Below are 12,752 nucleotides of genomic sequence, written 5' to 3' on the forward strand. Positions count from 1 at the left end.
CTTTTCATCTATTTCACTTATGGATGAAACAATCTCACCATCGAATCCTTCACACTGTAGGTCTCTCTTCTTTGGTCGATTTCTCATCATTTATTTAGATATTTTGGATTCTTCCAGTTGTGTCCTTAAGCTAATAATTTCTCCTTGCACACATGCTTTCTTTCATCACATATCTGTAACAACTTCTTTTGATCTCTAATTTCATTCCTCATTCTTTCTATTTCAACCAAGGTTGAGTCAAGCTTTCCTTTTTCTTCCAAGTTGCATATGGAAATACGCTATCCACAATCTTATTTACCTATTCAAGAAATTTGTTACTGAAAAAAGAACACTATTCAAAATCTAGCCCAAAAAAGTTTACTATCTAAAAGGTAGATCCAAAAAAGTTCGCTATCCAAAAGTTCTAAATGGAAAATTTGGGATGAGAGTGAGAAAATGATGTTTCAAGCAACTTTATTTATAGGTTTCGATTGAAATGGTCACATCCTTTCATTTGACATGGTCACACTATGTTATTTTCGCGGTCGATGGAAAAAATGAAAATTGTTTTCGACAAAAAAAAAAAAAAAAAAAAAATCCCGTTAAATTTAACTTTCAGCCAGAAAAAATAAAAAAAATTAAAAAATTAAAAAATTAAAAAAAATAAAATAATAATAATAATAAATAAATAAATAAAAAATTATTACATTTGGCTAAAAAGTTGTTTGGGTGAAAACCTGCAATTCTGTAGACAACCAGAGCTAGCTCACATCTATTCACCCTTCTCCAATTTTGGAATGGTTAAAATCCATCAAATATAGTGAATTTACTTTCATAACCAACACTAACATTTGCAATATTGAATCTACTTTCACTAGCTATAAATTTTATGGAATTTCATCGATATTTACTAATTTTAACTAATTTTCTAGAAAAATGTGTGCAAAATTTTTCTGAAGGTCATTATGATTCAGTGAAATCAAATTTTGTATCTTCAAAACTACACTATGAAAATATATGGAAATTTTATGGTGCATTATGTTGGTACATCCTCTTTAATGGGTAGTTTTTAGATTTTTTTAGTTTTTAACTAGTATGATGAGAAACATGGTGCTTTGTCAAACATCTTCAAAATTTGTAGTTTTTTCATATTGGTTCAATTAAAAAAAATAGTAATTATGATATGCATATGTTGGATTCGTAAATATGGTCATGCCAAAGTAGAGTATGTCTAGATTGTTGCAACAAATTTATTTATTTTCAAAAAAACAATGTTAACAAGGAATACATTGGGGCAAAAAAACATGAATTTTTATCGATCCCTTGATTTTTAAAGAACACATAGTCAAAAAGTTACTAAGTTGACATATAAAATGTGAATAAAAAAATTCTAAAACATAAGCAATAGAAAGCTAATAAAATTTCTGACACGATCTTTTTTTTTTAACTGTAAAATAAAATTCTAAACAGAAAAATTACATTCACTTACTGAAAATTGAAAAACTTTTAAAAATGATATTTTTTTCGCAAGAAAGGGCCAAAAGTGTAACCCATCTTCACATTTTCACAATTGTCTTTCTTTCATGAAAATTAGGTACACTCACAATAGTAGAACATGTCTCATTTGATTGAACACTTTCCCTCTGAAGGGCATTTTTATTCTTCCTCTTTTTCTTCTCCCTTTCTACATTGCTGCTACAAGTATCCCCTTCATGCATGAGTTGCAACCTTTCCCAAATTTTCATAATTTTAATCTATCACAATCTCAAAATCCACATTGTGAAGGTTATTATACATTGCACATTTTTCCTAAGCATTCCATTATTGTTATTTCTTAGAGAGGGGGTCTTTGTTGCATCCATCACACATTAGCTTCCAGACATTAGGTCCATAGGCTATTAGTTCATTTTTTACGTTCTCTTTCCTTACTTGAAAGTTTACAGTAATGAGCACATGTACATTTTTATAGTCCACGACTCAACCATGTCTACCTTCCAGTTGTTAGGTTGACACAAAAGGAACCTAGTTTTGATACTAATTGATAAATACTTGCAATTACTTGGGGGGGTGTTGAATAAGCAATTGTGTCTTTTTAATTATTCAATTCATCTTAATTTCCTTTCTCAAGTATTTTCTTTTGAAACGAATGGATTATGTATGTGTTTAAATTTTAATTGTTTCTTTTGCAGCTACCACAGAGATATTTGCATATATAAACAGAAGTTAAAATCATTCACACAAGTGAGACATCTAAGATTCAACACGGAAGACACCAGATATAAGTGGAAACCCATAAAGGGAGAAAACCTTGAATTTTTTGTTGAAGTGGTGTGAAGGAAAACTCCTACTTCCTTATTACATCAATATGTTTGTAGGCTCCAACCTACATGAGGTTGCTACCTCAATTTTTCTACAAGATTCAACTTGCAAGGAAGCTCCAACTCCCACAATTTTTTTATAGGCTACAACCAACAAGGGGCTCCTACCTCAACACACTACAACATGTTTTTTATCAAGCTACAACTTAAAAGTAGACTACAATCCCCTAATCAAATTACGAATAGGATTTCCTGGTTACTTGGTCTTTGTCTCTATTCTGAAATTAGTTTATGTCCTATTTTCTTATGCTTATCTTCTTTGCTTATTTTCTTCAAGTTTTATCCACTTCTGCTTCTCTTTCTCTTTCTATTTCTCTTTCTCTTTTCTCCTTACCAGGTTATTCAAGAATCTCTCATAAAAAAATCCAATTTATAAAACTTAATTCTCATTCAACAATGCATATTTTATAAACATGGCTCTCTAATTGTTTGCATTCTATGCATGAATTCAAAATGAGGAGTTGTCTCTTGGTATTTTAAGACTATTTGCATCTTACCTTTTCATTTTCAGATGAGTCTCAAATTAGGAAAAAAATTCTTTGCATTGTTTTCTCATCCGTAAAATCATGGTCAAGCATTAATTATTGCATAAGAGAAGGATCATATGGAAAAATATGATGTAACATAGGTTGGATGAAGATGGGGTGCATTACTATCTAGGGTAACATAGTTCATAAACTAGATGACCTGAGTTATAATGTTGGTCCTGAGAGAAAAAGGAGAATTACTACTATAAAGAGGCCAAAAATATAAACTATTTTTTTTACAGTTGATTATGTTCAACCACAACAATATGTTCTTTAGCCTTTGTTCTCTGGTTCTCTAGTTCTTCGGGCTTTGTTCTCTGGTTCTTCAGAATTTTTTCTATGGCTCTTATGTGCCATGTCTTCATTTTGTTTGAACGATAAACATCAAAGAAATAATCAATTTTCAAGCATCAAAACCTATTATCAAAGTAATCATCAATGGAAAGTACTTCACATCACTTAATCAGTCTTTTCACTTCACATAACTTTGATTAGCCTTTGCACATCAAGCAAACGCATCAACATGCAACTTTATTAACATCAGGAAACCTCATCAACATTACAAATTCATGAACATGACTAGGAACATTTGACATCAATGCCAACATTACCAACAATTTGAAACTTCATGGGAAAAAATTTAACCATGCTAAGGGCTAGTGTGGCCTAGGCCAGGTGCGATACTTGGGTGATTTTGACAGCTTAGATGCCCCTAGGTCACGGCTACTCAAGCCATATTGTAGGTGTGCAAGTCATCTCAGGACTCACATTACCTAACAAAGAAAAAACAACATTCCTTTTACATTCTACTTGCACCCTCTTCTAAATATTACTCAATGAAAATCTCACTCATAATTCTTGTTATTTACAATTATATATTATGAACTTTTTCCTTTTTGTAAAATTAAATATATTATCACAATTACCTATCCATATGAAATTTGTGTCCTTTATTTGTGAAATTAAACACAAAATCCATGATGATAATGAAATTATTAATAAGAGGATGCCAGAATACTATAAAGATTTTATATATCCTAATTTTTCTAAGCAAAACTATTTTTTCAACACTAAGAATACAAAAAACAAAATGAATATATTCAAAATTAAAACCAATGTACCAACATGAAATTCTTTTGAACTCCTTTGTATTGAAGTCCCTCCTCCACAATGGTGCACTCTGCAACATATTTCTAATCCAAAATTGTTTCTTCCATAGTGGTAGTTATTCGAGTCTCTTCATGTAAGGTCCTCCTTCTATAACTATGTGCCACATGTCCTCTTATGCCTAATTCTTCTCAATATCTATGCCAACGTGGTCGCCAAAATCCAGTTCTTCTCCTTACCATATGTGTTCCAACTTGCCACAAGCCTCCATAAGCTCCTCAATGGTAGCATCCATAATTGAAGTGTCAAATCATAAAAGTGTATATGACACAATCCTAATATCTAAGGACTAAGTGCCCAATATTTCTCTTCAAGGGTAGGTACCTCTCCTAATCGAGCAATCAATTTCCCCACTATGTTTACTAAATGGATGAAATATTTCATGTTAATTAAGATGCAACCTCCTAGGAAAGGGCATTTTGAAAGTAATCTAACCAAGGTCAAAAATCCACCCAAAATTAGGCATCCATCTAAATTTAATCATCATTAAGGGGTTAGGAGAACTAGTGCTCTCCTATCAAGGTAAAAAAACTTTTAGACTAACCCCAAAAGCTAACAACCATTGCTATAAATAACTATCCCATTTAAAATATTCCTATTTGAAGGATGAACCCTATAAATCGCTTGAAGGGATTTTTAAAATCCCCTAGAAACATCAAGAAGCACACCATTCACATAAGTTAAGTGAGATACTTTATGTATTCCTCTCAAATTTGATGATCATTCATCGACCCTTATGTGATATTTCTTTGAGAGGATTTTTGTTGTTCAAAATTTTCCTTTTTCAAAATAGTCTTAACTTCTAGATGTGAAATTTAAGGTAATATTCCTTGTATATAGCTACTGAACTTAGATATTTACTCTATAACATGGTAACATTCAAGGAAATAAGATCTTAAGACCATAGATGAAATGAATAAATTCATTTATTTTTATTTCTTTGTTGATGGTTTAGATTTCATGTTTAGTATTATTCACAAAATGTCTTTAATCAATTAATTTAACAACATTCCTTTTACTTTGTACGTGCACCCTTTGTTAAATGTTACTCAATGAAAATCTCGCTTATAATTATTGTTGTTCACAATTTTATATCCCTACAAAAAAAATTCTTTATAAAATTAAAGATATTATCACAATTATGTATCCTTGTGAAATTTTGTCTTTTCTTTATAAAATAAAATATAAAATTTATAACCATAATGAAATTATTATTAAAAAATTCCATGGGGTTTTGGTTTGACAGTGAATGAGTGTATTGTTAAGGCACTCCTTGTGATAGGTCACTGGTTCAAATACCCTATGGGTGCTTACCTACCAAAAAAAAGTTATTATTAAAAAGAAGTTAAAATAAGACACAAAATTTATATATCCTAATTTTTATAATCAAAATTATTTTTACAACACTAAGAATACGAAAAAATAAAATGAATATATTCAACATCAAAACCAATGCACTAGCATGAAAATAATTGTTAAACTAATCTAAAAAGTGATTATGATAAATAAATTTATAAACTTTGGTGGGAAAATTTTAAAATAAGCATCATTTTCTTTAAATGCACTACCCCTTAATAATATAATTTTATCAATTTTGCTAACTTAATTATATAATATTCTTATCACTCATAATATATTTTATTCAAATCTTTTAGAATTCTCAAATTAACTTAACTTTATTATGTAGTGGAATAGATAGAAAAAATGACATTTTTTTTAATTTCTAGTCAATTTTGTTTAAAATATGATAAAGAATTTTAAAAATCATAGGTTAAAGTTGTTTAATTTGCAAACATCTAGTTCCTCAAGGTTTTTTAGGATGTTGAATCCGTTTATATATTCAAAAGTATATTTTAAACAATAAGAAATCACATGTTTACTAGAATTTGTATTGCTAAATTATGGCCAAAATCCATTAGTTAGACTATGCCTAATTTTATTATAGTGTAGTCATATAAATTGAATGGTTGATAAACGCCCATAGCTATCAAAACACTTACTTCATCACTCATCTCACATTGTCAAACCCAAAAAAATATAAAAATTAACTTCATTATAACTTTATTTTAAATTATCATTATTATTAATTATAAAATAAGAATTAATATATGAATTAAACATATATACTTTTAAAAAACATGTAACAAAGATTCCTAACCACAGAAATTCATCCCATTTAGAAATTATTAAGGTCTTGTTACACTACTATAACTTACTAATAACACACGTCCAAAAAATTCGAACATGTTCGGGTGAAATTTTTTTTAATTAATCAATTTAACTAAAAAGACAAAAAAATACATAATTACATTTGAGGTAAATCTCAACAACCCATCTGATAATATGCTAAAATATTTCATAAAATTAAGTCTCTACAACTCAGCTAACAATTATTGATAATTGAATTTTAATTTTAAAAGCCCTATTCTAAAAGAGACACGTCTAAGCCCATAGACTTACGAAAAACCTCATTAATTTATAAGTTCTCAATATCCACTTTAACCAGATTAAGATTTTAAAAATATTCCAAAATACAACAAACATAAACCAAATTAATTATTTCATCCCACTCTTAAATATCATATTCTAAAATATTTTCAAAATCTACAGTTCTACATAAAATCATCCTTAAAAAAAATATATATAACGCAATATCCATGAAAGATAAAAACTTCAATTCCTAATTCTTATATATAAATAAAACTTCGATGTCTTTATATTTTACTAACAGACTTACGGACCTTACATTTAGATATGTTAAGCCCTTTGTTTCATTGCTATAATAGATATTAAAACATTAACTGAAATCTGTCTCTTATTTTTACTGCAGATTTAGCATTACCTCGATACAAAATCACCGATGGATGACGCAGGAGAAGTCGCTCTTGCAAACGCATGTGACAACCCAGAACTGGTAAACTTGGTGGTTTAGGAAACATAAGAACTCACAAAGGATCTGTAACTCATGGACTGCGTACACAAAAGGCCAATCTATGCATCTCAACGCTGGTTTCTCATCGCACGTTTGAAGAAACCCACTATGATGTTGTAACGCTTCTGCCCATCAAGCTGCCGGCTACGTTTGTTTGTGTCTGTGTCTGTATCTGTGCATAACAATAATTATAAGTTTTCTTGAAACGTTAATGGAAGTCAGTAGCAGAATAGGATTTTATAAGGCTCTCATGAACGAGCAACTTTTTACCAAAACTTGCAGGTGTTAGTAAACAGACACATCGATAGATTTAAGCACATGCCACGAAACACCCGGAGAGCGTTGACCTTTTACACCACCATTAACAGGGAGCCAACAATTTCTATATTGAATTTTGAATACAAGTTTAACTTTCTTGAGAAATTCATACCTTCCATGGATGTGAAGGACTGTTTTTTCACAGCTATTTCATTTCTAATTTTAAACAAACAAAAAATCTAATGAAACTTTTGTGAGGTAGCTAAGCCTAAATTGCTTCCTGCAATACATTCGTTTTGAGGCTACTAATCTACATCGAACGCTCACTGGTGCGATGACACCCGCCTGTATTATTACTATAATTTAAGGTTCTGAAAACTAGTACAAACTTTCTTAGCCTTTATTGTTACCTTGTATACAGGGCCAAAGCCTTCCTCTCCGAGCTTCTTGTCATCATGAAAGTTATTCGTGGCACCTTGTAATGTTTCCATCTTAAATACCATACGTCCATCAGGATCGGTGGCTGTGTTTTCCTCATCTGTATCATGAAAATACAAAGTTACCCTTTGAACATATAAAATAAAAATTTGAACATGTCACAAGTTTTAACACGGCATAATGCAAAATTGCAAATAACTTTGATATATAAAATATAAGTTTGATTAATACTAAATATACAGTAATTAAAATTTTATTTTAATTGTAAGTTTATTAAATTCTAACTTAATTATTTTTATAAGCTTATCATGATATTATGTTTATTTAATATTTTTTCACTTCTACTTCACTTTCACATATAAGTTTTTTTCATGTTAATTTTTAAAAACATTTATATTTTTAAATGTATTTTTTTAATTTATATTAATATCTAAATTTAATTTGTCCCATGGTTGAGGGAGAAGCGGGGGCGAGCGCCTAAGCTGCTTTGCCCCTGTATCGTTTCTCCTCTCTCTTCGTTGTGATTTTTCCTCAACTCGTTCATATACTGTTTTCTCTGCAGCTGTATGGGCTCCAGGTTCGGTTTTAGGTGGAGTTTATGAGGGAATGGAACTCTTAGGGCTCTATTTTGTGCCTTTTCTTACTGGATTTACTGCCTATTCATGGAATGGGTTTATGTGGTGGTAATGTACGTTCTCTGCACGCGTTTTGCTGCACCCAGTCTTCACATCTTATGCGAGGATTCACGGGGTTTTCTAGCTGGCCTTCGTTTTTTCCACCACAGCGGAGGTTTTCTTTGCAGGTTCATTGGTTCGTGGGTTGCACGTCGTTGGATGGGGTATAGCGCCTTTTTTTTGTTGCGCTGTCTTCCACATTGAAGAGTTGAGTTGAGGAGATGGGGTTTATACCCTTTTCATGCCCCTTCACATAGTCTTTTCTCTGCAAGGCTTCCACTTGGAATTTCTAGGTTCGTGGTCTGCATCTTGGGCCAACTTTATGGTCTCTCGTTGTGTATCTTGGGCCCAGTTTTGTTTTCCTTTTGCAGTTTCGTCCTCTGTCGGTGTTTTTCTTTTTCCTAGTTTTTCCGCTCCTTGGAATCTTCGCCCTGAGCTTAAATCGATGGTCGATTTTTTGAATCGTCCTCTGTCGGTGTTTTTCTTTTTCCTAGTTTTTCCGCTCCTTGGATCTTCGCCCTGAGCTTAAATCGATGGTTGATTTTTTGAATATTTGGGAATCCTACATCCGAAAAAATGCCACAGACCTTGGAGGGCCTCATTGCCTCTAGTTTATAGTTTTTTTTGGTTACTATTGAGCTATATCTTAGCTTAGCTTATTCTTTGGAATTGTTGAAATATTTTAGTTATAGTTATGGGGTTTTGATATTAGGGTTTTTTTCTATTTTTTGGTGCTATTTAAATTTTGTAACAAATATTTATTTATCTAGGCTATTCATCTATATATTATAGAAATATGGTGATTTATCAATTCTTTGTTTGTAGGTTTATGTGTCTAACAATGTTTAAGAGTTTGGTGACCCATCAAAATAAATTCACTTATTTTCGATCCTAATTAAATTGAAGAGAGTTGAATTCGTTATGAACAACAATTAGTAACTATATCAAAGAACTTTAATTCATTCTAAACCACTAGACCTAAATCTTGGGACTTATCTTAGTTATATATATCTTTTCTATTTTGAAACAAAAATTTTAACATTTGAATTTCATCATCAATAAATATTAAATGAATAATAAAGATTTAACCTTCATAAAATATTTTTAAATATTTTTCATAGTAGTCACAAACCAATAAATATATAGATATATAATTTAAATGTATTTTATTTTTTATTATGAATAATAATAATATATAATGAAGTTATAATTTAATTAATATTTATGTTTTTTTCAATATTGGTAATGTGAGACTTATCATAAAGTAAGTGTTCTTATGTTTATAGATAGCTCTTTATATATATATATATATATATATATATATAGATATAGATATAATTTGTTTTTGTTTGTCAAGCGGTTTAAGTTCATCAAAAATTACATAGGCTTAACATGTATCTTGAGAAACCTCAATCCAAGGCATCTAAGTGGTCAAAATCACCCGCAGATTGCATCAGGTCTCACCATACTAACTCTTAACATGACTGAATTCTTGCCCGCGGAATTTTGAATTAATGACCTTCACATCACATATTAACTTAATAATATACCTTCTCATCATTTATTCTACACCCCTAAAACAAATTCATATTATTATTAGTAATCATTTTCTTTTCAAAATCGATTAAATAAATTCATACAAATAAAATTTTAAAAATCCAAATTTCAGTAATATAAAATTTTAAAAAATATAAAAAATTAGTATGCCGTTGTTATTGAAAAATATAAAAAATTAGTATGCCGTTGTTAAGAGTATGATTTTTAATTTTCCTAATATTTTTCCCGTTAAAAATTTGTAATTTTAAGCTATTAAATCTATACATTTAAATGCCTCATATTCTTCAAAGCCATGAATCTATTTCACACTTAAAGCTATTAAATCTATACATTTAAATGCCTCATATTCTTCAAATCCATGAATCTATTTCACACTTAAAAATTCACTCGAATAATACCCAAAAAAAAATCAAGAAAAAAACAAAAAAAATTCACTCCAACAACATGTGGCAACTTTCAATAACAATGAATACACAAGAATTAATATAAATACCTTCATAGCCTTTTCCGAATGTGGCGGACTTCAGTCTCTTCCTAGTTGCGAACGCGCATGCCATGAATACAAGAGCCAAGCCCCCCACAATACCTAAAATTATGTGTGTGCTTTTGTGTGAAGACTTGGCCTCATGTGCTTTATTAGCTACCCCCTGCGTACTGTTCACTGCAAACGCAGTCGAATTAAAAAAAGGATATATTGCATAACGGAGTATGCAGCTTTGACTCCAATACTGAATCCCTGCAGCCGTGTCAGAAGTGAACATTTTACTGATTGAGTATGACAGACACCTGCTGCAATCACGAGTAGAGAGATCTCTGGTGCACTGAACCAGACCGTAAATCGTTTGGGACGCCGAATCTAGAGCTGTAGACAAAGCAGATCGTTTCGTTTCACTTGCTGCTTCAATTGACAATTTTTTTAACAGATTCTGTGCAGTACCTTCAAAGTCAGGCGGGACAAACACAACCGTGTTCCCGCCGAAGGGCTCAGCGTAATTAGACCCCAAATCTGTGTCCAGTTGTCCGATGAAATTATAGTTTCCATAGCGTAAGAAGCACTGAAAAGGCCAGATACTACCGCCAACGGCATTCCCACAAATTTGTCGAATGTTAGTGGTTGCAAATTGCCAACAACTGAAGCACTGGTCGACTGTCATGTCTTCTCTGCATTGGAGGAGGCCATATATTTTGTCAGGACTTTGGCCATACACAGATACATTAAACCCAGTTCTGTTGGCCCCTTGAGCAAGACGATCAAATACCATGTTCAGGTTTTTCTCAAACGTACTGCCTTCTGTATAGTTACTGCCGTCGCATTTAGTTGTCGCTGCGTTGCAAGTGTGTCCATGAAAGGTAATGTTGATGAAGGTCGGAAGAAGAATGATGAAGTAGAAAAGCGTAATATTTTGGCCGATCAAGAGAGAGCGTGCAGAATCCCTTCCATGAAACTTCATATTTGTTACAACTATGATAGCCATCGGGCACCGGAGAACCTGCACATAGCATACCGACAACCAAAACAAAAAATGTATTATGTTGTGCACAATAAGAACAATGCAGCTAGAGAGACCTTATCCACATACCTGCTTGGCAAACACATGTCCACTCAATTTTCAATTCAAAGTCACTTTATGAATTACACCTACCAGTCTCACCATTAAAGATAAAGCGGCTTTAGTAATTTTATTTGAGTCTTTTTTGACAATAGATTTAGTTTAATAATTTTATTGAGTTGAAAAAGTTAAAACTGTTTAATAATTTTATTTTAATTCATTTTGATTATAAATTAAATTAAAATTAATCTATAAAAAAAGGAAGGCGTTAGATTTGAAAGTATTTTAATTATAAATATTTTAAATAAGTTTATTTTTATTATTAATTGTGATTAAATTATTAAGTTAATTACAATTTATTTTTTTTCCACAGTTGGTTTGTAGAGTTTGTAATTGATTTTCTTATTAAGTTTTGGATTTGCAATTTTGTTGTTACATTTGTTTTTTTTTTTCTAAGAATTTTCATTATAACTATTTAAGTTGTATAATTTAAAGTAGTTTAATATTTTACTTAAAATTTTATTGCAATTATTTTTAATAATAAAATAGAATTATAAAATCAATTTTAACCGACTTTTTACTTCAATCTAATAAATTTATAATAAACAATAAATTTATTAAATTACCATTAAAACTATCTAATAATTTTAGATGACTTCATTTCCATTACAAATTCAATGAATTTAGATGATTTTATTCAATGAATGAAACAACACCTAACTTTATCAAACTACTCTTCAAACAACACTTTATCAAACTACTCTTCAAATCTTATATAGCTTTATTTCTACCATGTGGAAAAAGATGGTAATTTTATTCCACTACCCTTCAACAATTTACTTATTGATAATTGATTACCCTGTAGAGTTGAGGCTTCTGTGATCCATATCAAGTTTACGAGAGATTTTTTGGCAAAAATCACATGAAATACCATTTGTCCACACATTTTGAACCAACTAGTGTGATTCATCGTCACGACAAGTTGAAGAAACAGATCAAGCTTAGCATGTTAAATAGTCCGAGTAGAGCCTCCAACAACTAACTTGACCAATAACTAATTGATTAACCTATCCAATCAAACAAATTAAAAAAAAAAAAATTAACACAAAAACGAAAAACAAACCATTGACTTAACTTTGTTTCGTTTCATACCGATTGGATACACAATGTAATTACGCCAACCTAACAGTGAACTACATAATGCAAGTCAGTGGAGAAGGCGGGAATCATCTACAGCTACAGTGCTCCCAACTGTACATCATTAAAAGCATATGTTGACATAGATGGGCTCC

At 30.9% G+C, this 12,752-nt stretch overlaps 1 protein-coding gene across 1 annotated transcript; it reads right to left on the minus strand.

Annotated features, from left to right (window-relative positions):
- Positions 1-6,709: 6,709 nt before the first annotated feature.
- LOC149171909 (cysteine-rich repeat secretory protein 38-like) lies at positions 6,710-11,459 on the minus strand. The gene is made up of 3 exons (XM_089427628.1): positions 10,404-11,459; positions 7,652-7,779; positions 6,710-7,155 (listed from the first exon to the last, which is right to left on the minus strand). Exons 1-3 carry the CDS (start codon positions 11,383-11,385, stop codon positions 7,090-7,092), a joined length of 1,176 nt encoding a protein of 391 aa, XP_089283754.1. The 5' UTR covers positions 11,386-11,459; the 3' UTR covers positions 6,710-7,089.
- Between the last annotated feature and the right edge of the window lie 1,293 nt (positions 11,460-12,752).

This window comes from Pinus tabuliformis, chromosome 4_2 (genome assembly GCF_031772625.1).
Source record: "Pinus tabuliformis cultivar Carrire ecotype Pingquan chromosome 4_2, CPIR1, whole genome shotgun sequence".
NCBI lineage: Eukaryota > Viridiplantae > Streptophyta > Pinopsida > Pinales > Pinaceae > Pinus > Pinus tabuliformis.

Coding starts and splice junctions, on each gene's coding strand:
- LOC149171909 (XM_089427628.1), bottom strand. CDS start 11,385: ATGGCTATCATAGTTGTAACAAATATGAAGTTTCATGGAAGGGATTCT. Junction 7,780..10,403: donor ATTCGGAAAAGGCTATGAAG/GTATTTATATTA, acceptor TTCATGATACAG/ATGAGGAAAACACAGCCACC. Junction 7,156..7,651: donor GCTTTGGCCCTGTATACAAG/GTAACAATAAAG, acceptor TGTTATGCACAG/ATACAGACACAGACACAAAC.